Raw genomic sequence first — 25,147 nt, 5'->3', positions numbered from 1 at the left:
AAATCAATTTCTATATTTTCATTTTATTTTCGTTTTATTTTTGTTTTTCGGTTTTTTGTTTATTGTTAAAGAATCTTATGAATTCATTTGTAATGTATTTTACAGACGAAGCTTGTTTGCCTTCTTCTTTAGGCATGCTTGTGTTTGTGTTTAGTAAACAATTAACGTATTTAATTTACATCAGTTAAACCAAGGTACCTTATGGCTAAAACCACTATTCTTAGACTTACAATTCAAATTCGCACTTACAAAGAATCTAGGTGTAGAGTAAAAATTATTACGAGTAGGTATTTTTCTTTCAAATAAGGTATAAATAATTTCGTTTGCGTTTTATGCTAGAACTATCAAAAACTGTATTACGAAAACTACGAACTCTTCATCCATATTTCTATTTTTTAAGTTACTTTAAATAGGTTTAATATAGGTCTTGTTTGTATTGTACAGCGCTAAAAAAAAGTAACAACATACGTTTCATAAAATCGGCTTAGTAGAATTCAGTTAAATATTTTACACTTATTCGATTACATAACTAATGTGGCATATGCATATTTACAGAAATAAAAACTAAATTAAACTCAAAGAGCGCTTTGCCAAAGACCGCCTGCATAATTTGGTTAAATGGTTAATGTAAGAAATAAAATTGCATATGTACAAAGTTAACTGTATACTAATTTCCCATATTTTCCCTAAAACAGATTTGTGAACACCTTTACAACTTATAAATAATTGTGTGTCAGCTCATTATCAGTAACAAATTCTATCTGAATTGATTACGTCAAATAATTTTTTCACAGGGTCAAAATGAGTTTTTTTTAGTTTATTGGATTTCAAAACAATCCAAATTAAATTTTGTGTTCATGTCTTGGAAGAAATCAAATTAGGTTTTTTTTTTTAATGTACAACAGAAAAATGCTGCAACAAGGAATGCATCAAAAACGGTCAAGAAAATGAAATTATATAAATTTATTACTGAACAAATTAAGTATTTGGACACATCCCTCGGTGAGCATTAATCAGAATAAAATTCTTCTAAACCTAGTGACAAGCTATACAAATTATATTGAATTTGTGATTATTATATTTTACGGAAAATTCGGGAAAGATACAAAAAAAAGTACGCCTAATTACGAAAATGGCTTCGGAAACTTGCTGTTTTTGCCTCTATTTACACTATTTTAACGTTCGATTAGCTTAATTTCATTCAATTAACCCTCGCTTTGTACTCTTTTTAACTTACATTACTTGCCTAACACGATAACAAGTATTTTTTGTTTTCTCCTTTTGGTTGCTTTTGGATATTTAAAACTATTATTTACATTGATTTTAGTCCCGGATTCTGTCTTCTTGGTCTTGATAGCGTTTTTATTTTATATTATTTGCCAAGATCCTTCTCTAGTTATTGGATTTTTAATATTGCTTGCACTTTTGTATTTGTATTTTGATTTGTATTTTTTTCTGGGTTAATATTGTAGTTTACTGGTTTTAATATAGTTTTTTTTCTTTTATTACTACGATTACAAGTAATTCCAAATTTAAACGAAAGTTACACAAATTAAATTATGTAGAGATGGATAGTCCCTGCAACTACTTTAGGCTCCTCTGTAATTGTTATAACGAAACTGTTCTCTAGGATTGAATGAACTTAAGAACTAAAAATACATATTCAATTACTTAACCGTCCAAAAGTAGTTTCTAACATCTTTATAACTTCAATTTTGGCTGCCTATTCTGTACTCTATGTGCTATGTAAGTTTATTCTTATATCGCGCTAAATAGGCTCTATTTATAGGTGTTTAGCATATACATGTGCATATATATGGTATTTTTGTAGCTTGTAAGTAATTTAAGCGGCTTGTTTGGTGTGACAAAAATGATACTATTAAATAACTAAGTAGTTTAGTAGAACTTTTATCATCCACTTCAAGAAATCCCATTTTTTTTGCTATGCAAATTTTTTTTTCCTTTTTGTAATGTACATTGATTGCGTCGTCTTTTCTTGTCGTGCTCTCACCTCAATCGACAAAACATACAGATATGCAGCCCATACTATATGCGCGTTGTAATTTTTTCTTTATAATTTAGCGTTTAAAGTAAAAGAACGGGTAGTTTTTGATGTTTGGTTAAGGAAAGCGCGATGATCTAATATAGAAAATTGGAATCTATCTGCTGTTTAGTGGCCTTCGTTGATGTAGTATTGCATTGTTGTTTTAAAACTGGTTAACAGTTTTTTTGGTTATCATCCGTTTGTTGTTTGGTTTACTGCAAATAGAAACTAGTTTAGAAATGCCTTTAGCGTTTGGAGATTTCTGCATGCTCACGTACCATTTTACAAGCCATCCCGCCTGGTTGCTGCCGTGGTCACTTTCTCCAAGGCACTAGCAGCTGCGCCTGAGCCCAATCGCTCGATAACCCGCGAGTCACAAGAAATGGTCCGCTGCAAGCACCGCGATCGCTCGCTCATCTTCTCCTGCTGCTGCTCGAGTAGTGTGGGTGCGGCATTGAAGTGGCCACCTGCAGAAGAGCGGGAATGTTTAGAATTAGTCCATAACAGGAGCAAGAGTTTACTCACCCTTTGGTTTGTCATCAAACATGTGCAGCTTCTGAGCCGTGCTCAGGATGCTGTTCACCGTGCTCAAGGTGGTGGCCGCCGGATCAATAATCGCATTCTTGATGGGCATCCTAACGCCCAACGCCTGCTGCAGATGATTACCGCTGCTGGTTCCGCCCTTGCTGTTGATGCAACTACTCTTGTTGTTGTTCAGATTTAGGCTAACGTTTTGCTGTGGATGGTGGTGCGCGCTAATCGAGTTACGCCGCTCCCGAATCGCAGCCTGGTAGCGCTCCGGCGACTGCAGTGAGCACTTGTTAATGGTCTGCGGCTTGGCGAAGCAACGATCCTTGCCAGTTCCCGTTGGCGTGGTGGGTGTTGTCGGCGTGGTGGGTGTTGTGGGCGTGGTCGGAGCCGTGTCTACCGAGGGACGATGGCGCATCCGGTACTCGCTGATGGAGAGCTTTCGTTTCGGCATGGGCATGGGATCCGGAACCGTGAGCATGGGATTCAGGCGCGGATCATGGCTGGCGGTCCGTGTATACAACTTAAGTGGTGTGGTTGCCGGTGGGGGCATTTCAACGGATGCAGCTGCAAGTGTGGCTGCAACTGGGGTGCCAGCAACAGGCGTAACTGCTGCTGCCACACTGGCCGCTTTGGCTACCGGCGATGCTGGCGGTATAGCCTTGGAGGCTTTTGTAGACTCCAGATATTCGGCCAGACTGGGCATAGTGTTGGTGGTGGCGGCACTGGGGGTGCTGCTTGGTGCCGGCGGATCCTGCAACTTGCCGTAGATGGTGTTGTAGAAGGGCAGCGGCGCCACCTTAGTGGAGCAATTGTTGACAATTGGTTGAGCGGGATGGATTGCTGTCGGCGTGGGCTGGGTTATCAACACGGGGATAGGGGCAGCCTTGGGCGTCACTAGGGGCGTGGGAATTGCAACTGGAGTGACTGGTGTCAGAGTTGGAATTGGTGTCGGGCTGGGAGTGACTGAAGCCGAAAGAGCCGCCTTCTGTATGTGGTTCGTCTTCTGCTTGCCATCCTTTTCCCTTTCCTTGTCCTTGCCCTTTTGCTTCTCGTGCTTCTGCTTCTCGCGATCCTTTTTCTTGCTCTTCTTTTTCTCCTTCTTTTCCTTCTTCAAGGCGGCCGCAATGAGCGCCTGCTGCCGGCTGCCACACATGGACTCCCGCCGCCGGCTGATGGCAGTCAGTTTGCCGCTAGCAATGGCAGCAGCCAGACTCATGGCTCCGCCAATCGCGGGTGTCGCCTCCTGGTGGTTGTTCTCCTTGCGGTGCTGCTGCTGTTGAATAGGCGTGGGCATGCCCACAACTGTGGGCGTGGCCAGCGGCAGGCCCAAACCTTTGCTGCTGTTCAGAAGGATGCTGCTGCTCAGAATCTGGCTATTTGGCTTAGTCAGCTCCTGCTCAAAGTTGGTCTGACGCTTCTTAGTTGTTGGCGGCGTGCCCAGCGGTGTTGCGGCCATGGGCATCGGAGTGGGCGTGACTGGGGTGATGCACATGGACATGGTGCGACGCCTCATTTGCTGCTGCTGCAGCTGTTGTTGCTGATCCACATTGTTGTGCGTCATGTGCTTGGTCTTTCCGTTTGCCGTAGCAGCTGGTACACTAGGTGGCACTAAGTTCGGCGCTGGAGAGGATTTGCTCTCGGGCTTTGCCGGCAACAATGGCTTCTTCTTCGTCTCAACGATTTGTGGTGCTGCATTAGCAGCCGCCTTTTGCTTCTCCTTATCTTTGGACTTCTTTTTGTCCTTCTTGGACTTTTTCAACTGCTTCTCCTTGTCGCGCTTCTCGTCCTTATCCTTGGAAGATTTCTTTGACTCTGCACCACTGCCGCCACTACTACTATTGCTCTTCTGACTCGAGGAAGCGGATGCCGAGACTGCGGTGGTAGCCTTCTTGTTTCTCGACTGAAGGAAGGAAATGTTGGCTGCATGGAAGGAGAGCAATCGTTCTTGTATATCGAGCTCGGTGAGATTTTTGGTACTCGGAGCGCCAGTTGCCGATGCAGTCATGGTTGTTGTCGTCGTCGCTGTGGCTGCTGCTGGCATGGATAGTCCAGAAAGTGGAGGGGCTGCAATTGTAGTTGATGTAGTTGATGGTAGTGCTGCCTCCAATTTGGGTTTCTTCTTCTGCGGCTCATCCTCCAGCTTAAGAGGCGGTGGTGGTGGCTTAGTCTTGACAACCACTTTGCCTACATCGAGCAGAGTTGCTGCCGCGGTTGTTGCTGCGGCCGCTGCAGCTGAAATAGCTGTTGGGCGCAACAGGGATTCGCCCGGCTTGGGCTCCACCTTCGCCGCTTCCACTTTGGGTGCCATTAGCTCTGGTGGTGTTGCCTCCACTTTGAGAGCCGCTTTGACCACGGTGTTTTCCACTTTCGGTTCCACTGCAGAGATTTCAACTTTGGGTTGCTGTTGAAGCTGTGGCTCCTGGCGATCTTGCAGCTGCTGGTTTTGCTGCTCACGTTGCTCTTCCTCTTCGCGCTTCACCTTGACCATCTCCTCGAATTTGTCGCATGCCTGGCTCTCCTCGCGTTCCATATCGATCTTTACGTCATCGGCGGCCGCACTCGTGTCCTCAGGTTCGATCTTAACCAGATTATCCTCGGCCACTATTTGATGAGTTCCCGGGCTCGGCGAACGTAGGATGTCCACGTCGTCGTCCTGCTCCTGGTTGTGTTGGTGTTCTGTTTCCACCTTCAGTGCAGGCATCACGACATTGTCTTCTGCCTCCTCCTTGGGGTCTCCGATAACATCGATGTGCGGCTCATCGGCTTCCACATTCGATCCATTGCTGATCACCACCAGACGCCGCTTCTTCAGAGGCGTACCGAATCCGTTCGCCAGAGGCGACACCGTGGGCACCGGCTGAGGAGAGGGCATGGCAGCTGCAGACTGATTTTGCTGCTGCTGCTGCAGTTCGTCAACCGGAGTGGTCTCTTCGCTAATGGCCTGCCGTAGCCAGCGCTTCTTCACTGACGAGTTGTTTTGCAGTGGCAGATGCAGTTGCTCGCGAGCAGTGACCGCAGTGGTCGACTCCGCCTGATGGATGAACTGTTCCACCTTGAGTAGATTGGACTGGCCTTGGGCCTGGTGATGCAGCTGCTCGCGTTCGCCGTTGATCTCACTCATGGCCGCCTGCACCAGGCTGTCCAATCCGGAGGCGTGTTGCTGCTCGCATTGTTCCGCCTGCTGGAACCAGTTGGACATAAGCGTCTTCTTGGTCTTGGCCCCGCCAGGCGGGAACTTAAATTCGCCCAGGGAGGGTGATGCTGTCGCCGGTTGCTGTTCCAACGGGCCCATGGCCGCTTCGATCAACAGGCATGCGCTGCTCACGGAGGCCGGAGTTGCGGGTAGGGAATGCGATTGTGATGAGGGCGATTTGAATGACTCATTGGGGGAGGCATTGTTGTTGTGGGCCAATGCAAGGAGAAGACCTGCCGCCTGATCCTCTGATCTGCTGTGCTGCGGATGTGGATGTGGCTGCACTTGATCCTCCGATTCCGAGTTAGTCAATGCATGTGATTCACCATCGGATTCCACCAGGATGCTCTTCCTCCGCTTGTTATTGCTGCCTCCGCCGGAGCCTATGCCGTTCGTATTGTTGTTGTAGCTGCGACTCACTTTCCGCTTCTTCTTATTCCTTCGCTGGGCAGCAGCCGCCGAGGAGGCGGAACTAGTTGGCGTGTCCACATCCTCACTGATGGAATTGGAGCTGCCCCGTTTGTTGGGCGAGGCGGGCGAGTTGCTTGCCTGCCGCTTGCCACCGCTGCTCTGACGTGTCTCCTTCTTGCCGCGTGCTTCCTGCTTCTCCATTTTCTCAATCGCTCGCAGGATGGCTTCCAACTTGCGATCCTCACGCGACTGTTTCGGCTTATCCTTGGCCGGCGTGCGAGTGGTTGGTGTCGTAGTGGCACTGGACGACACATCATCGTCTTTGGACTCGGCTGGCGAAGGAGTTGCTGCTGGAATTGAAGCGCCAGAAACCGGAGTCAATGGTTGCTGTGGCTGCTGCTTGGCAGGTGTTTTCTTTCCACCAACCACCGATGCTTGGGCACCGATACTTATGCTGCTGTTGTTGTTGTTGTTGTTCATCACAGGCCCCACACTCTTTGTGGGTGAACTTAATTTCGTGGGCGTGGTCACCGGTATTGCCTGAGCTCCGCTTGAAAAGATTATCTGCGGCTGATGTTGCACGGACTGAGGTTTTTGCTGCCGTTGCGGCGATTGTGGGTAGTTCAGGTGCGGCGATTGTTGTTGAAGCTGTTGTGGTTGCTGTTGTTGTTGAACTATTTGCTGTTGATGTACTTGCTGCTGGTGAGTTTGCTGCTGATGTTGAGGCTGCGGTTGTTGTTGCTGCACTGCGGCCACTTTGATGGGCGTCACTATATGCGAAGTGGGGGCAGCATGCAGAGTTTGCAAAGCACTCACTGCCATTCTAGCCTCATCTGCCATTTGCTGCTGCTGCTGTTGTTGTTGTTGTTTCTGTTGCAGAAAGTGTTGCTGCTGTTGCTGTTGTTGTTGTGCGGCTACAACATGTTGCTGTTGGGTCACCACTGCTTGCGGCTGTGGCGATTGTTGTTGCTGGGGTTGTCGCACGAAATATGTGGCCATGGGTTGTTGGGCAGCGGCAGCGGCTGCAATTACGGCCAACGGCTCCTGATTTTGCTGGGGTTGTTGTTGCTGCTGCTGCTGCAGCAAAGAAGATTGCTGCGGCAACGGCAACACAACATGTGACTGCTGATGCGGCGGCTGCTGTTGCTGCGCCGGTTTGGGCAACTGCGGTGAAAGCATTGGCGTGAGCATAGGCGTGGGCAACGCAGCAAGGATCTGCTGCTGATGCTGTTGAGTGGGACTCCGCTGCAAAAGCGATAATTGCTGCTGCGGCACCTGGTGCGAATGATGCTGCAATGTCGGCGACTGCAGTTGTGTGGGCGTGGGCGAGGGAATGGACACCGAGGGCGACGAGGAGGACGTGCAGATGCCAGAGTCATGCAGCACACTGGACATGGACACCGAGCAGGAATTGTTGCTGCTACTGCTGCTGCTCCCGCCGCTGTTGTTGCAGTGAACCCCGGGAACAGGAGCCGTCAGCGATGCTGCCGTCGGCGAGGGCTTGAAGCCCAGATTCAACTGCCCAAGTTGCGGACTGTTGAGTCCCATCTGACTGCTCTCGCCGCTGGAGGAGGTGGAACGATTCCTGGAATTGGGCAAAACACCCGCTCCAGCCGCCACCGCCGCTCCCACGCCCAATCCCATGGTTAGCTGTATGGCTGCCGCGCTGTTGGCCGCCGCCACTGCAGCCGCCTTGTTCCGATGACTGCTCCTGGGCTGTGTCGGCGGAGCCTGAAGCTGCTGCTGCACGGCCAGCGGAAGGGCGAAGAGGCAGTCGCTGCCCATGTCGCAAGCGCATCGCGTACTCGTGGGCTGAATGACGGCAGCGTGCGACTTCTTCTGCTCCACCGCGGCCAGGTCGTGCGGTTCGTGGCGCACCGTTATCTCCGTCTGGGCACGTATGTGCGTCAGTGCCACTATAAACAAGTGCAGCGTTCCCTTCTCGAAGTAGTGCTGCAACTCGGCATTCGGCCGGCAGGAGCGACGCACGAACCGGGCATCATTGCCATACGTCCGCGTATCCACACACACTTCCGGACCTTTGAGATAAGAGGGTGGTTGCTGCGTCACTTGCGGCACACTTCCATCCGGCCGCAACGTTTGCATGGGCGCCTCCACGCCGGGCAGTTGGTAGAAGAACACAAACTGACCCGGCGTCTTGTGCGCCTTGAAGCTATTCAGGTAGTTGCTGGGCGGCGGCGTGTTCATGTTGACGGTGGGATTCTGGGTGCGAAACTGGGTGGTCAGCATGTACTTGCCGCGTAACTCGTGGATGGGGGCATGTGGAGCCAACTCCATGCTGCTGATGAGAACTTTGGCGCCCGCATACGGAATGAGCTGAGCGCGTTGCTCCAGCTGCTCACTACTGCCGGCAGTCGACAGTTGCTGCTGAATTTGCCGCAACGCCTTGTTCTCCGTGTTCTGTATGCTTTGGAGCAAGCTGGGTTGCTTTTGAATGGCATGGAGGCGCGCCCGAAGTTCCGGCGAATAGTGATTGGTCACTGCATATTCGTAGTGCTCGATCCACTGGCGTAGGTTGGCGGCGTGCTTTTCGGCGGCCGTCAAAGCGGGACTACTGCCTCCGCCACATGATCCATCCCCGCTGGACTTGCTCTTGCGTTTGCTGCTCTTCTTATTCGATTTGCCGCCACTGCCGGAGGTGGCACCACCTCCACTGCCACTCTTCTCGCCCATTCCCACACCGCTCTTCTTGGTTTTCTTTAAGGCGGAATTGCTAACCGCATTCTCTTTGGTTTTCTTCGACTTCTTGGACATGCCGGTGCCCGTGGCGAATCCACCATTCAGGCCCGATGCCAGCCTGTGCTGCAGTTCCTCAGACATTGCCAATCCACCACCAAGTCCAACGCTGAGCGTTGTTCCTGCCGCCACGGCGGCAGCTCCATTTGCCGCTTGCGTGGCCACCAGCAGCATGTGCTCCTTTCGCTTTTGACGCTGCAGTGCTCGAGCTCTCGCTTTGTCCACCGCACGCGGCTGACACAGTTCGCACATGTACTCCTCCGGGATGTTTTGGCGGTCGATGCCCATGCAGTCGACGTGTTGCCAGGCCCTAGTGGAAAGATGCATATGTGGTTAGTTTTTCAATATATATTTTTTTTTAAATAAAAGGAAGGATGTTCCCAATATCTTGTGAAATAAAAAAATTTGAACTCCCAAGATACTTACGAGCACTTGTCGCAGCAAATCATATACCCATCGTCGTGGGTAAGTTCGCAAATGCAACGCGTCACGGAGTCGTCTTCGGCCTCCGCTTCGGGTGCCGTTTCAGTCTCCTCGCCAGGATCAATGTCTGTACTGGCCAGTCCTAAGCGGGAGCTGCTGCTGATAGCAGAGTGGGCATCATCATCTGCCACATGTCGAGGAACTATATAAAACAAAATCATAATAAGATTAGTATCAATAGTTAAATCAGTGAGGATTAAAAAAATATTAATAAAAAAGAATTCGATTAATATATTTGGTTGTTGTCTTTTAACTTCAGCATATCAAAATGACACGTTTTAGCTCTGAATTTAGTGTGCAGTTTGCCACCTATACTTACTTTGCTGGCCATAGTAGCTGGCATATCCGCCTGCAGCTGTGGGCGTGGTCTGACCCCCGGCCACCGTGACACCGATTCCGCCCAGCGACCACTGCTGAGGCTGCTGAGCTTGCTGTGCTGCTCCCAGGATCGTGGTTTCCCCCGCTGTCTGCTGAGACTGTTGCTGCTGTTGTTGTTGTTGGGAGGCGTACGTGTGGTCCTGCATGATGGCGTGCAGCTGCTGCAGGCGTAGATCCTGCGTGAGCACCGGCACTGGACGCACCTCTTCGATGTACAGCTCCTCATCGTTGGTATTCGGTTGGTTGTGTCCCAAGGGATGGGACTGCTGTTGCGGCTGCGCCGAAGCCTGAGACGCAATCTTGACCAGTGCTGGCGACGACGGCGGTGCGGCATCCACGTGGACTGGAACGTTTACCTGCGTCAGGTGAAGAGGCGCTGCTGGCGTTGGAGTGGTCGTGGCGAATCCGCTGCCACTATTGCTCCGCAGCGCTCCGAGATTACTCATGCTGTTACTTTGGGTGAGGCTACTGCTGCTGCCGACGATGCTGTTGACGCTGCAATTCACAGATTGGTTATTAGTGACTGCGATTCTGACTTTCTTGACGAGACTTACTCTCCTACTACAAGACAACTGAGCAGTTAGCCGATAGGCGTAAATACGAATTTTGACACTAGTGAAAGCCAACTATCGATGCTTTGTAAAAAAATTGGCAATCGATCTACCTAAGTATCGACACATTTGACAGACAAATCGATTCTAAATTTTTTACATTTGAAAGCTCAAAAGGCAAAATGCAAATTTTTAAACTCTAATCTCATTAATGCCATAAATGCCATAAATAAAGAAAATGTCAGGTTTTGTCCTGTGTTTATTCGATTGTACACAATCGAAAGTTAATATGATTTTCAGTGATAGGTTAATGTCTGTCTATGTCTATTTGATTTAATAAATTGATTTTTAAATAAACTATTACCTTAAAATATACGCAATTACCTCTAATATAACCTAACCAAATGATTGTTCTCTTACTGCAACACTTTACTAATTTGGGTTTTACAAAATGGTATAGTAAACGAGTTACTAATTAGATCCCTAAATGCATGGACATGCGAACACATACCCGAGCTTGTTGTAATACTCGATGACCGTTGGGGCCTTGCGTCCGCCACTCATCACCTCGTGCTGCATCTGCTGGTTTTGGTGTTGCTGGTGCTGCTTCCGTTCCAGGGACACTGCTCTACTGCTGGGCGCGCTAACCGATTGACGACGCGCCGCCGTCGCTGACGACATGTAGGAGGAGATGGCCGCGCTACCGCTGGCAAAGCCATGCGAGGAGATGCTAACTGACGGCGTGGTGGCCACCGTAACCGGAGGCGTTCCCGTAACAGTGAGGAACGAAGCCGATGAGACCGGCTTTGAACCGGCTGCCTGGTAGTGGGCAAGCAGAAGATTTCCTGGAGGATTTCCGCCGGGACTGCTGGCGGCTGCCCCATTGCTACTGCTACTGTTGCTGTAAATGATCTGGGTGGGAGGCGGCATGTTGCTGCTGCCCGTGGCTGGCACCGGCTGAAATCGCTGCTGCTGTTGACCAAACGACTTCTGGGCCATGCTCTGCAAGATCCGCGCAGACAACTCGTCGGTCATCTGAGTGCCGTTGACGATCATCACGTCGTCGGTGATCAGTGAGGAGTTGGCCGCCGAATGCTGCTCGTTTTCGCTGCTACTACTGCTGTTGTAGTGGGTGCGCTTCGTCGCCTGGGGATGCTGCTGGATGACGGTGCCATGCGAGTTGACAAACTTAATGGTTCCTCCGCCAGCAGCCTGAGTCTGCTGCAGCAGGTATCCTCCTCCGGCAACATTCGGCGTCGTCTTGTGCTGCAGTTGCGTTCCCTGCGGCAGGCTGATCTGCTGTTGCACGTACTTGCTGTTAAGTTTGGTGACCTTGGCGGGAGTGGGCGTTGACACCATTGGCTGTTTGGTAAAGGTACCCGTCTGCTGCTGCTGTTGGGGCAAGGCAGCAATGGACAGGGCAGTCGTCTGTTTTACAAACTTTGCCTTGGCCCCCGCCTTGTATGTTTGCTGCTGTTGCTGCTGCTGCGTGATAAAGGTTTTCAGTTGCTGGGCTTGTAGTTGCTGTTGCTGCTGTTGTTGTTGTTGTTGCTGCTGCTGCGACATGTTGCTCACGCTCTTCACCGTGATCTTTTGATTGGCCTTCTTTAGAAGAGCTGCATTCCCACCCAACGCTGTAGCGGTGGCGTTTACAAACTTTGGCTGTGCCGGCTGCACCATTATCTGCGACGGAGTGGCCGGGACATAAGACTGCAGGCGGGTGGCCACGCGGGAGCCCAAAGTCACCTTCTGCAATGTGGCATGCGGATGATGTGGCTGCTGCTGTTGCGCCTTAAAAGCGCTGATGCTCCCGAATTTCTGGGTCTGTTGTTGCGGCTTTGCCGTCGATGCCGTCACATACGGCAGACTCTTGGCACCCAAATAGTTGATCTGCTGCTGCTGCTGGGCGGCTCCTCCTTGGACTGGCCCCTGCTTGGAGAGCACCGTGAGATTGCTGAGCAGGAGTTTAGAGTTGTGCGGCGGCGCCGCAGCCGAGGCGTCGATTATGACGTTGCTGGTGCTACCGTCAGTGGTCACAATCTTGTAGATCTGGGGATTGATCAGCTCCTGGCCGGAACTAGTCGAGGTTGCTGACGTTGCGGCCAGTGCTCCGGTTCCGGCTGCTGTACGCACTGCATACTTTTGCGTTGGATTCATCGACTGGGACTGGCTGGCGGTGAGGATCTGGCGCGTACTGATCGACATGCGACGCTGCATGATGCGCTGCAGTTGTGCCTGCGTAGACAGACTGCTGCCATCGATGACGATGTGTGGAGGCTGCGGCTGGGGGCCACCGGCTACTCCAACGCGATTGATGCTGCTCGTGCTTCCGCCGCCACTGCTGCTGACGGCGGGCTCCACGAAGACCGTGTCGTGGCTGGACATGGGCATGGTGGTGCTGGTGCTGCAGATCGGTCTGCGAACTAAAATTAAACGTGTGTTTAGTGGGAGGGGGCCTTAATCGGCTTGAGAGTTCACTCGCTTGGTAGAGTTCGGTTTCGTTTTTAGTTTCTATTTCACAACACTACTTCACAGGCAAAGCCGTCATGTTGCTGCCGGTTCTGCTGCTGCAGTTTCTGTTCCTGCTGACGATGTTGGTCCTTCGTTGACGTGCCCCCAAAACATTGGGGGCTCAAAGCATAACCTCTGGCTCTGGCACGGAGGACGGAGGCTGAGACTCCCTGTGGTAACAACTGTAGGCGTAGGCGGTGGTGCGCGCTCGATTTACATAGACGATTTCCAACTCTGTGCCACATCACATTGTCAGCCATCACAATCATAACGCTGCGAAAGGTTAGACGACTTCCTCTGCTTGCTTCCTAGATCCTTCGCTGCTGCTTCCTCTACTTAGCAACCTGGACCCTTATCGTGAACCTGATCCTGTCTTGTATAGATGATAATCCCGCCCTATATATTTTGCGTTGTTGTCCGTCGTTGTACGTTGCAACTTGTATTTTGGGGATACGGTACTCATATAAACGATCTTTCGTTGTTTCTGAAATGAGCCAAAACAAAGAGAGGAATTAAATAACTAGTTGGACAAACAAAAGTTGTATAAAAGTTATGTTACTAACAATAAATTAAAAATATAATTCTAGCCATACTTAATTTAGTAAGCACAAAAAACTATAACGAAACCCTTTTAATTATTTTTGATATTAAAAAAATTGATTAATAAATGTGTTTTGTTTTTTAAGAAACGGAATTTACAAGATTAAGGAAATACCCTTAATCCTAAATTCTCAACCTGTTATTATCGATAAACTCAAGGGAGGCAGGCACTCATCTCTATCGTCCATGAGTGGTATTGCCAACTGCAATTTGAATTGGCGTTATGTAATAAAATAAAAAGCACAGCGCTGCCAACGGGCGCCAAAAATGCGCATGCGCACTTCAAACATCAATATCCGCGTTTATTCTTCGTATGTATTTTCGTCTACGCTTTCGGAATTTGCTTCGTGGGGGCTGCTGCACTTGCTGTAAACTTGAACGCAGCATCAGGGAGCGGAAAAGCAACGAAACAGCAAAGCTCAAAGCAGTGCGAAAGGTGCGCCCATAGGCAAAGAAAAGCAAGCAAGGGATTGTGCATTGATTACACTTGTGTGCGTGTGCCTGTACGACTCTCTATGTGTGTGCGTAGTGTTACCCCCCCTTGACCAATAAAAAACAGCAGCAACGTTTAGCACTTGTGCATTTGGCTTTTATGGAAACCAGTTTTTCTCTATTTTTCATTATCTATGCGCATTGCTAATGAAATTTTCTACCGTAAAATGCATCCCATATTATTGAGTTCTAATATGACTAATTAGATCTAATTTATTTCATTCAATTATAATAACTTTAAGGTTCTATATTTATCTATAATTCGTCACTTTTTTTTCAATATACAAGCCATCCAAACATCTCCCTCAAATATATCAAATTATAGATGTAGTGTTTGAATATTCCTCAAAGCATTTAACATCTTGAGATAGTGGACATTTTCACATTGTTCTTTTCAAAATATTAAAGGTTTAAGAAATCTACATGTTCCTGGCATCTTAAATGTTTTTATAAGGATTAGAAAAACTATTAATTTAGTGTTTAAAAAACGATACCTAATAGTGAATTAATTCGAGTCAAATGTAATGAGATGCATTGTTTTTATATTTTTTTTAAACTGATTTACCTTTTAATTATTTTGGGTTTTGCATCTAAACTTTAATCTATAAGTTTAATGCAATTCATTTCTAATCTAAAACCTCATAGTTAAGTCTTCTTCAAGACGTCAATATTTTGTCATGTTTTGCCAACAGTTTCTCTAATTCTCTAATTTATTGCACCTTTTTGCGTGCCTAGTCGTTCGCATTGCAAAGCAGAGAGCCAAAGCAAAGCGGAGCGAAAAGTGAATGCACTAATTTCGCCTTGGCATCCGGCGCGGCATTCATCGCTAGTTGTTGTTGGGTTTTTTTTGTCGTTGCTTTTGTCGCTGGCTTTTCGGTTTCTTGTATCTATTACACATTGCACAGGCAGGCAACTTGCACTTGGATATATTCCACCTGCGTTTGTGTGTGTGTGTAATAGCGGTTGTGCTGGTTGCCAATTTGCGCCTATTGTAGATACAATTTCTAATTGAAACAGAGAATAGGGAGCACCCAATTGATTCCCCAATTGAATAGTGAATCTGGGAAAAGTTTATGTAACCTTTTGTTTATTTTCTGTACATACTATATGCAATTATGTAAAGTCCGCCAAAACTAATCGATAAACGGATTTTGCAGATTCAAAGGGTGTTATATAACCATGGAAGGTAAGCTTAGAACGTTATCGATAGTAGTAGTAAGCGTTTCTCATATCCGTTTAATGTTTCACTTCATATTTCTCAATGAGAAATAAAGAGAAGCCGACCAGATAACGGTACAAATGGGCTGCAGTAAGATTTGATTTGGGTTACACACACACATTAGCATTGGTGCTTTATCTGAACATTTACAACGAATCTTACAACGCTTCTAGTTAAAAATACACATGCGAAAGAGGGACGGAGGAGAATTTGATTCTCTCATCCTCGGAAAAAAGGTAAATACACACACATGCACACGTGTGCGAGAGTCAATCCTACCCCAACCCCAACAAAAACAACAACAAAAGCAGCAAGTAAAATGCGCGCCATAAACAAATTTCACACAAGCTCACAAAGTAAGCCCCATTCGGGCCCATTATTGAGTCGTGGGTGTGAGCAAGACAGCAGCAGATCTCCGTAAATCGTGCTGCAAATGCACGTTGAAAACTTATCGCACAAACACATATGAAAACTTTTATACAGAGGCGGATTTAAGAGGGCTCCTTAGCAATAGTTACCCCCAGTTTTAACAACAACACAAAACACTATACTATATATAAAAATAAATAATTTAAAAATCTCCCCTCATAGTAAACTCTACACATCCGCCCCTGCCTTCGTGTTGTTGTTTTTATTGCTATGGCTTTTGTTGCATCGCTAGATGAAGTAGAACAAATACAAAGCTTATCGACACACACACAACCGAATGTGAGGAAAAGAGAAAGCCTTCTATTGTGATCTTTCGAATAAAATTGTACCTACAATTAAAAATAGTAATGCTGCTCATATTAGTTTGTTGACCAATGGACTACGTGACTGCACAATAATATTGGCAATGCTTTGGCTGTACTTTCATTGACACAAACTACAGCCAGAAAATGGGCTTTAGCTTTTGCATACTACCTATTTGTTATAGTTTGCAGTGTCAACTAATTGCGTCTCATTTTTATTTATTTGCTGTCTCTGCACGGCTACAGCGCTTAAATCGATCAGAGTTTTCAATGGGGGATAAATCCAAATTTAATCCAAAGACTATGGACATCATTTAATTACACCTACACGAGAACCTGAGGGGGGGGGGTTTGGTTTTGAAACCGCGACAACCCTTGTAATTATCCAATGCCTCTTGCTTTCGCGAATTTCCATTTGTTCGATGGTCTGCGCTGCGCAGAAAATAACTTAAAACGAACGCAGTGCAAAAAGTTGTCTATCAACTTTTGCTTTCATTTTGTGGCGAAAATTCGCGCGTAGAGAGCGCAGGGCATAAATAACAATTGCAAAAATCACGTATGCGCGAAGAGCAGAACAGGAACATTGGAGCAATGCCCGTGGGCAAGAGCGGGACAAACATATTGAACGCTTACAAACGCACACTCGCGCACCGTTAACTGCGGCCAACTTCATGGCGTATAGGCGTAGAAACAACGAGAACACTCAATAAAAATTTTGACGAAAACAAGACGGTAGAATAGAAAATGAAATTTAAATGGCTCTGTTTATAATTTCTGCATATTGGAACAATATGGCTTTGTCGGCGCTGAATACTGAACTTCGAATATTTAAGTGCTAATTTGTTGTCTATTTTCTTGACCTGCTGATGCGCATGTCAAAGCATTGGAGAAGACAACAAATATTCTCGGCATACACAATGGAAAGAAAATGCGGAAAGGGTGTGCCGATTTGATATCTAACTCAATTATTTCACAACTTTAGCCGCTAGAGCAAAACAAACTAAAATTAAATTGAACAAAACATTTGCTTTGGGCTGGCAACGCTGTGCTGGTTCATTACTACGCACATACCTAACTTCACGTTGCACAAAACGGAATCGAAAGCAAAACAAATGAACCCGCGAATGTGTGCAAGCGAGTACGCTATATAGACGGCCAGTGTGGAGAAAAATATGCAATCAAATATGGCGACACACAGTACACAATATACAAAAAAAAAAAAAAAAAAGGAAAGCAAGACAATGAAGGCATCAACAAATGGAATATTTAACTTGCTCGATACAACATTGACTCAGAAACAATCACTTGGGAGCCGATTTATTTACATAACTTATTTGTGGAATTGTTAAACGATTCAAGAACAACTTAACGATTTGGGCGCGCACTCACACACAAACTCGTTATACTCACCGTTTACTATGTTAATTTTGCATTTTCACTTCATTTTGCACAACTCAGTTTAATTTGACGGCGAGCTACGTTGTTTTTATTTTTCAGAACTTTTTAATTCAATTTTTACAATACAATTGGATTCGTATACACTTGGACACTTGTTTTTTTGTTCTGTTGCACATTGTCGATTCGTAGCATTCAAGTAACGACGCGACTTTGTTTCGAACGTTTACTACCTGCAGAAATCAAAATGTTTCTACTTTGATTAATCAATTTTATTATTATTAATACCGTATGGCACAAGAAAGAGAATATGAAACGCGCAAGAAAAACACATATTCGAATGGGGCAAAAGGCGTGTGTGGGAGTGAGATGAGTAGTCTGTTGGGCCAGGCGAACATCTAGTGTGACCGTTCTAGCCTGTGGCCCAGGCATGCCAACTGTCTATTATCGGCTATTTTATTTTGTTCACCGAGCTGCCCTGTTTCTTCTTCTTCATTTTTGTGTTGCGCTATGTCCCTGCTTTAGCCTATTACTACTGCGCCTGGCCATTCCGAAATGCTGTACGTACATATTTCGATTTCGCCTTTCCGCCTATTCGTTGATACTCACACAAACGTATATCTGTGCATGCCTTTCTACGTAGGTATGTGTAAAATCTATACACACGGATATTGGCGCACATATACACAAAAAGCAAAATAGTTAAATGTGATTAACTATTCGGCTACGAGGTATTTACACTTCCAAACAGACAACAAAATGAATTTTTGCAAATAAAATTGCAAACGCCAGATACACAAACGTAGGCAAAGGCCAATAAATGAAGCTGTAGAGTAATGACAATAAGTCGAAATGAACTTATTGGGAGCCTTTCGGCCGAAGAGTAGGAAATTATTTCCGAAACGGAGCGCACAGTCAAGTAAACTATACTTTTTGTACAATTCTTTATACTTCTCCTACTCTCACACAAATATTATATATATGTATATATAGACCGCGGCTAGTACACGTTTAGCGTCGTCTCGCTCCCACCTACGCACCGCACGTATTTTGCCTCTCACATTGTGTGTGTTTTCCTCTTTTCCAACACGCTAATAAGAAAACGTAAGTTAAAAGTGCTTTTGCAGCCAAAACTAACACGTTTCACGGTGGAATTTCATAGTTCTGCGATTGCCGCGTTCGCATACTATGCTCCCATTTATTTTCACAAATTTTTTGTTGACGTTTTGAGCACAATTCCACGCGTTTTGCTCACAACTTTCCGCTTCTAAAAAATTATAGAGGTGGCGAAACATCGATGCTTCGTCGTTGTCATCGATGTTTTAAAAATATCGGTGATACCGATGTTTGGCAGGTCGCTATCGTTGGGTTTCGATCTGTAACGATAATTGAAAATTAATCTTTGAAAAAAGGTCACCCCAAAAACCACCACTGCAGTTCTCGCGCACTTTTAACCCCGTATTTTGATTATAACACTGCTAGAAGCTAATCTAAATGCCTAAATATAAAAACTAAAAAATTATGAAATTTCTAAAGTTAAAATATTATTTTATTTACTTGAATGTAGTATGTATATGTAGTATCGCTCATGTCGAATAATACAAAAAGACTGTCCATCGTTTGTTTTTAAAATTTTATTTATTATTTTGTTTGAGTAGCAATTTTTCGGAAACAGCTAATGCCATGCAAGTGTAAAATTTATTTTTCGTAAAGTTTACTATTTTTTATATTTGACCGTCAAATGTGAGATTTTTTGCGAAAGTAGAAGAGGCCACACTGGTGCAAAATCTTAATTAATAATAAAATATTTTATTTAATTTGTTAGCACGATAATGTCTATGCTGCAAGTTTAAGGTATATGCGGGATTGTTTATCATTTTCACATAATTTTTTTGGTGGAAAAGACGATCTAGAAAGTCCATCTAGACGGCTACAAGTATATATTTTGTTGACCCTAAACCTCGGCTAATAATCTTTTTATTGTTCACCTTAAGGTTCAAAAAGAAAGGGCATCCTTAAGTCAGGACTTTCCGCCATGGAGACGAATGTGAACCCCTTGGCCGTAATCCTCGTTTACTTCGACAGCAAGGGAGATCGTCTATTGTACAGGTATCCATACCAAACACTTGGCCAAACGGAGGCCAGCGACGAGCAGCGAAAGTCAAGGTTGGTGTTTGAATTAAGAAGCTTGTTACAAAATTAAACTTATATATTCGGCCACAGGAAGCGCAATCCATATGCAGTGGCCCATGTGGACGACCTGCTGCAGACGCCCACGCACTTGGGGGCTTCCAAGGGACAAGGCCAGTTGCAGGGATTCGCCGACGAAGTGCTATCCGCCCTGTTTGCCGTGAAACCACAGCTCTGCAATCAGAAGTTTGAGCTCAAACTGAACGATGTGCGCTTTGTGAGCCATCCCACATTGATTCCCCACAAGGAGCAAAGGAGCGGGGCGATGGCCAAGCAGCAGATGCTGATCAACATTGTGTTTGCGCTTCACGCCCAGGCCAGCTACTCGATTGTGAAGTGCTACCACGAACTGAGCAAGCGTCTGGGGCTGGCCCTGAAGTTCGAGGAGCAGCGCAGTGGCTATCTCACCGAGCAGACGGCCCACATGGCCCGCACCCACGACGAGCAGCAGCAACAGCCGCTGGAACGCACGCTGGAGCTGATTGCCGAACGCTGTAGCTTGGCGCAAGCCCTGCGCTCCATCTTCCACGACCTGTGCACCACCGGCCTGCTGAGCACCTCGCTGAATCACAACCTAACGCTCTGCTTTTGTCTGCCGGCCAAGGCGCACCAGTTGCACAAGAAGGGCAGCATGGTGGATCCGGAGACCATAGATCGGTGTCTCCGTGCCCTGAAGCCCTATCACGGCATGCTGCTGCTCGTGGACTTTGCCGAGTTGCTGGACTGCGTCCCGCCGACCGGGGCTCGCATGCTGTGGCAACTCGTGGACGCCTACGACCCGCTGATCAGTCTCCAAAGCATGGCCTCCAAGGCGGACTTGAGCATCGAGCATGTGTACAAGCTGGTCTCGCATTTGGTCTACTGGGCCAAGGCCACCATTATATATCCGCTGTGTGAAACGAACGTCTATGTGATCGCGCCAGATGCACCACTGCACACGAAGTCCCACCTGGTGGAGAAGTTCTCCGCTCGCTTTGCGGGTATGTCGCTGTTCGAGGTGATCTCGGATTTCTCGCTGCCCACGTCTATTGGCCACTTGACCACACCCCTGCAGCAGCCGGCACGTCAGGGTATCCTCGCACAGATGGTCATCTGGATGCTGCAACACCATCTGCTAATGCAACTCCACACATATGTGCAGTTCATGCCCAGCGAGGATGAGTTCGGGGACTCTGCGTCCTGCAGTAATCACCTGAGGGATGCTGTCAGCGACGAGGAGGGAGATCAGGAGCAGGATGCGGATGAAATGCATGGGGGCTCCATGCTGAGCATGTCCAGTCAACCGTTGCCCGTGCCAGCGGTCTCTGTCGGTGGCCATCGACGCGACAACTCCGAGGATCACTCGTCACTGGCCTCCGACAACATCGCCGTGCAGCCGTCCTCCAGCCACAAGTCCAACTTCAGCATCACCGCCTCGATGAGCACTGACAACTGCGACAGCCTCGATTCCATGGAGGACGAACAGAAGTTGAAGGAGCTGCTTCAGGTGTTCAGCGACGCGGATCGTGCAGCCATCCGGCGCATTCCCGCCTCCGCCAATGTCGACGATCTATCGCTGCTGGTGAAGCTCTACCAGATGGGCTACTTCAAGAGCGAGCACCACCTGGAGGAGATCATGTATTTCGAGAACCTGCGCCGCTCGCAGCTACTGCAATTGCTGGACAAGTTCAGGGATGTCCTCATCATCTACGAGACCGAGGATCCGGCGATCGCCTCCATGTACAATACCAAGTAGAGTGGATTGGGTCGAATTTTGTCATTCCTAGTAATATGTACATATATGTTGAAAGTTTTTTTTTAGCTAATGAATATATAATCTATCAAATAGATATGTATCTAGTTTCTAAAGTCTTGGTAACCAAACCAAATTATTTTTTGGTTGTTATTTTTGTCAAAAATATATCGTTGTTTATTTCTAAAGGACCTTTTTAAATTTGTTTCCAGTTTTATACCGGACACTAAAAGAAATGGCTTGCGAGGACAGGGAAAATGCAGCTTCAACTATAAAGTGCCTAAAAAACTTGACCAAAAAAAAAAAACAATATTAAAAAAAAATTATAGTTTTTTTATTTTTGTCTTTTTTTCAACATTATCTAGCTTATTTTTTGGACTTTTTTTCGATTTATTTATAACAAAGTGTTTGTTTTGTTTGTTTTTTTTTTGTTTTATTTTTCATTATACCGTGTGGTAAATATGAAAAACTTAAATCCATATTGCTTTCTCTAAAATAAAATAACAATCATCCCAGATTTTAAGTCTGAATAAAAAAAAAAACTGAAACAAATCAGATTTTTTAAAAACACCGCCATATAGTGCCGTTTTGGTATATTTGGTATACTGTGGCGTTTGGTATTTTATTTCCCAGCTGGCTTTTTGTTGAGATTGTTTACTTCCGATCCTTCCTGACAACAACTGGATTTCGGTCATGCTGGACATCTCGCAAATGTGCCGTGTTTGCAGGGACGAGTCCGACTGCCTGGTGGACCTGTTCGCCGCGTCCTGTGCCTCCTCCAGCTGGGACCAAGAGCAGCAGCCGCATTTGGCCACCATGTTGGCCGAGTGCAGCGGATGCAGCGTGGCCAGGACGGACGGAATGCCGCAGTTCGTCTGTGTGGAGTGCGCGGAGGCCACGAGGAACGCCTTCCGGCTGAGACGCCAGTGCCAAAAGAGTCGTAACTACTTTGATCAGCTGCGTGTTATGATCCAGGAGCTGGACAGCATCGAAGCGGGCCTAAAAGTGGAGGAGGAGAATGCCAAGCAGAAGTCGAGTATGGCAGAGGCACCCGAGCCCCAACCACTGGAACCACTCTTCGTGGAACTCGTTGAGCTGAAGTACAAGTTGGGGACATTCCGGGAGAAACCCAGTGCCAAGGGCGCTCCACCACCATCGACTCCTCCGGACAGCTCTTCACTGATGCAGCCAGTCAACAAGAGGGCAAGATCCTGCTCGGGTACCGAATCCTGGAGTCCAGGCAGTGACCAAAACCATGACGAGGATGAACCCTGGAGAGCCTCGAGAAAGAGGAAGGGAAAGAAGGTTCGGAGAGCCTTCCAGTGCCGACAATGCGATCAATCCTTTGCCCATAACACGCACCTGAGCATCCACATGCGCACTCACACCGGTGAACGGCCCTTCAAGTGCCCCCTATGTCCACGATCCTTCGCCCAAAAGGGTAACCTGGGGGCCCACACGCGCTGCCACACCGGCGAACGACCCTTCATGTGTCCTTTTCCAGGCTGCAGATCCCGTTTCCGGCAAATTGGCCAGCTGAACGTCCATTCCCGGGTTCACACCGGCGAAAAACCTTACAAGTGCAACATTTGCCGGAGTTGTTTCATACAAAAGGTTAACCTGCAGAAGCATATGATCGTGCATACCGGAGTAAAGTACGAGCCCAGCAACCAAAAAATTAAACAAAATTTAGTTTAAGATCATCAAGTTAAGATCATCCTCGATCATTTGTATATCAACCACTTTTTTGACATTATTCTACATAAAGATTTCTGTTCTGTGCAACTGTCACTCTAACTTTTCTTAAAAAGTCTTCGTTATGTAGCATTTAAACGATGCATTTTAACCAATTCTTTTTAATCATCATCGAATAACAAAATACTTCATTAAATAAGAATCCTTTAATTTTAGAAAGTATGATGACAAATGCAATTTTATTTGTGGTGTTCCTCTATAATTATCATATTTTACGAAATGTATTTCCAAAAATTAGTTTAACGGCGTTTGTTAAAATTTAAGTTATTGCAAATTTCACCTGACTTGAAACCAACAATTTTGAAACTAGTGTGAAACTGTTGCTCTAGCAGCAATTAGAACTCAGATACTATTTAAGGCTAGTATTTTAAGAAATAATAAAATGTTTGAATGAAAAGTATAGAATCGAATTAACACTAACTTGTTCAGCTAAAAATAATTTATGTGTATGTGAATTAACAGTAGAGACAATCCAAGTTCGAAAAAGGCTCCTTTATCCATTACAATGTTTTTGAAAATATGTAGCTGTATAATGTTAATATAATTTTTTATTTTTTCTTTACTGATTGTTCCTATAGGAGCTATATGATATAGTCTTCCGATCAGGCTCTTTCCGACTAATAACAACTTTTGGAAAGTTTCATGCATATAGCTTTAAAACTGAGAGACTAGTTTGCCTAGATACGGTTCTAGTGATGCTGATCAAAAATATAAACTTTTGAATGAAATAATAATATGCTCTGCAAGGCTTAAAAAACCATTAAATTTCTGTATTAAAAAAGCTTAACTCACTTTCAATTAATGAGCTTCAGTGATACAAAATGAGTTGGTTTAATGAAACTTATTTATTTAAAAAGCATGTCATGAGATGTAAATTCTTTATAAAAGGGATACAAAAACCAGTAGCAACTATATTTGAAGTTCTTTTTAAAACAAGTTCTTCTTTATCTACTTTAAGTATAGTTTAAAGGAAAACTGATTTTGTTCCATAAAAGTATTATTAACAAGATGATTGAACCTAACTGGGCGAAAAATGCAGTTGAGCGTATAGCAACTATTTGTCTGTAAATTATACATTTTTGGCTTGCCAAGCTTCTAGCCTAAAGCCTCGCGATTCGCAGGCGGGGGATCCTATTTGATGGACCGTCGTTTGGGGCGAGTGGACGTCTTCCGGGATCCTTTGGTGTGGGTGCGACTGTGCATGGTCAACTGGGCCTTGCCGGTGAAACTTTTGGGGCAGTCGGGGCACTTGAAGGGTCGTGGTTTCTCGGCCTGCAGCTTGGGCTTCTTCTTCTTTGGCTCCAGGTTCTCGTACTCGTCCTCCTCCTCCTCGGCTTCGCTCTTGATGCGATCCACCAGACCCCAGTCCTCGGTCTCCAGCATATCCAATGTCTCCTGGTCCTTTTGCTCCTCCTTTACGCGTTCCAGGTAGGCGATGTTCTTCGCGTAGCGCCTCCTAAATTGATGAGCCACCCGCATTTTCTTTAGGCACGGTTCGCAGACCTTCATGGGGAAGCCGTCGTCCGAGGAAATCGGAAACGGGCAGCACTTCTTCAGCAGATCTGCAGGCGTGGGTTCTGGCTCCTTGGCCAGCTTTAGATCGGCGGACAAGCCGTCCCCCATACTCTTGTTGTCGTTGATGTCCACCAGATCCTCCGCCTCGCCCATGCACACGCGGCACATCTTCATCAGATCCTCCATAGCCATGTTTATTTGAACTCAAGTAATTTCTGTTTTAAATGAAATTTAATGCCCCGATCGGTGTGACCGTCATGCGACAACAGAAAAATACTAATTGGCGCCATTCCAGGGGATGCAGTATCTTGAAACAACAAAGAGATACATGTTACTGTTTTTGAATTTGGTACTCATACCGACACTGTAAAAAAAAGAAACCCAAATGTAGAGTAATTATAAAATCCTCTTTCTAAAATACAAAGCGAGTTTTAATAGAGTAAAAAAAAAATATTTTCATATTTATTTTATATTAATTTTTTTAAATTGATACCGGTAACTTTAAGCTGAATAGCTCAGAACATCTCGTTTTGATAGGAACCATCAAAAATATACTTTATGGAATTTTTTTTTTTTAAGTTTTTAAAATTTTTATTTATTTTGAAATAATTTAATTATATTTTTTTTAGAACCCACAAGAAATGGCAAAGACCCCAGCC

General features: G+C 46.0%; 4 protein-coding genes across 7 annotated transcripts; 2 read left to right on the top strand and 2 right to left on the bottom strand.

Moving 5' to 3' along the window:
• Window positions 1–15: 15 nt before the first annotated feature.
• LOC128257860 (uncharacterized) lies at window positions 16–18,598 on the bottom strand. Of its 4 annotated transcripts, none has more exons than XM_052989079.1 (8): window positions 18,358–18,598; window positions 17,312–17,529; window positions 10,860–13,343; window positions 9,739–10,292; window positions 9,363–9,561; window positions 2,570–9,246; window positions 2,319–2,511; window positions 16–2,259 (listed from the first exon to the last, which is right to left on the bottom strand). In XM_052989079.1, the coding sequence occupies exons 3-7, from the start codon at window positions 12,737–12,739 to the stop codon at window positions 2,327–2,329; spliced, it is 9,495 nt and encodes a 3,164-aa protein (XP_052845039.1). In that variant the 5' UTR covers window positions 12,740–13,343; window positions 17,312–17,529; window positions 18,358–18,598; the 3' UTR covers window positions 16–2,259; window positions 2,319–2,326. The 4 variants fall into 4 exon arrangements, with proteins under 4 accessions (XP_052845039.1, XP_052845035.1, XP_052845036.1 ...); XM_052989075.1 differs by having other exon boundaries at window positions 2,323–2,511; XM_052989076.1 differs by having other exon boundaries at window positions 2,323–2,511; window positions 18,435–18,598.
• Window positions 18,599–19,043: 445 nt separating this feature from the next.
• On the top strand, window positions 19,044–21,409 carry LOC128257861 (GATOR complex protein NPRL3). Its single transcript, XM_052989080.1, has 3 exons — window positions 19,044–19,151; window positions 19,291–19,462; window positions 19,520–21,409. The coding sequence occupies exons 2-3, from the start codon at window positions 19,332–19,334 to the stop codon at window positions 21,219–21,221; spliced, it is 1,833 nt and encodes a 610-aa protein (XP_052845040.1). The 5' UTR covers window positions 19,044–19,151; window positions 19,291–19,331; the 3' UTR covers window positions 21,222–21,409.
• A 427-nt stretch (window positions 21,410–21,836) lies between these two features.
• Window positions 21,837–23,393, top strand: LOC128257633 (zinc finger protein 205). The gene has a single exon (XM_052988725.1). It carries the CDS (start codon window positions 21,912–21,914, stop codon window positions 22,914–22,916), a length of 1,005 nt encoding a protein of 334 aa, XP_052844685.1. The 5' UTR covers window positions 21,837–21,911; the 3' UTR covers window positions 22,917–23,393.
• A 131-nt stretch (window positions 23,394–23,524) lies between these two features.
• On the bottom strand, window positions 23,525–24,770 carry LOC128257634 (uncharacterized). The gene has a single exon (XM_052988726.1). It carries the CDS (start codon window positions 24,678–24,680, stop codon window positions 24,105–24,107), a length of 576 nt encoding a protein of 191 aa, XP_052844686.1. The 5' UTR covers window positions 24,681–24,770; the 3' UTR covers window positions 23,525–24,104.
• Between the last annotated feature and the right edge of the window lie 377 nt (window positions 24,771–25,147).

Source organism: Drosophila gunungcola (genome assembly GCF_025200985.1).
Source record: "Drosophila gunungcola strain Sukarami chromosome 3L unlocalized genomic scaffold, Dgunungcola_SK_2 000002F, whole genome shotgun sequence".
Classification (NCBI taxonomy): Eukaryota; Metazoa; Arthropoda; class Insecta; order Diptera; family Drosophilidae; genus Drosophila; species Drosophila gunungcola.
The sequence above is the reverse complement of the archived record's forward strand: the minus strand, read 5'-3'. Positions and strand labels throughout refer to the sequence as shown.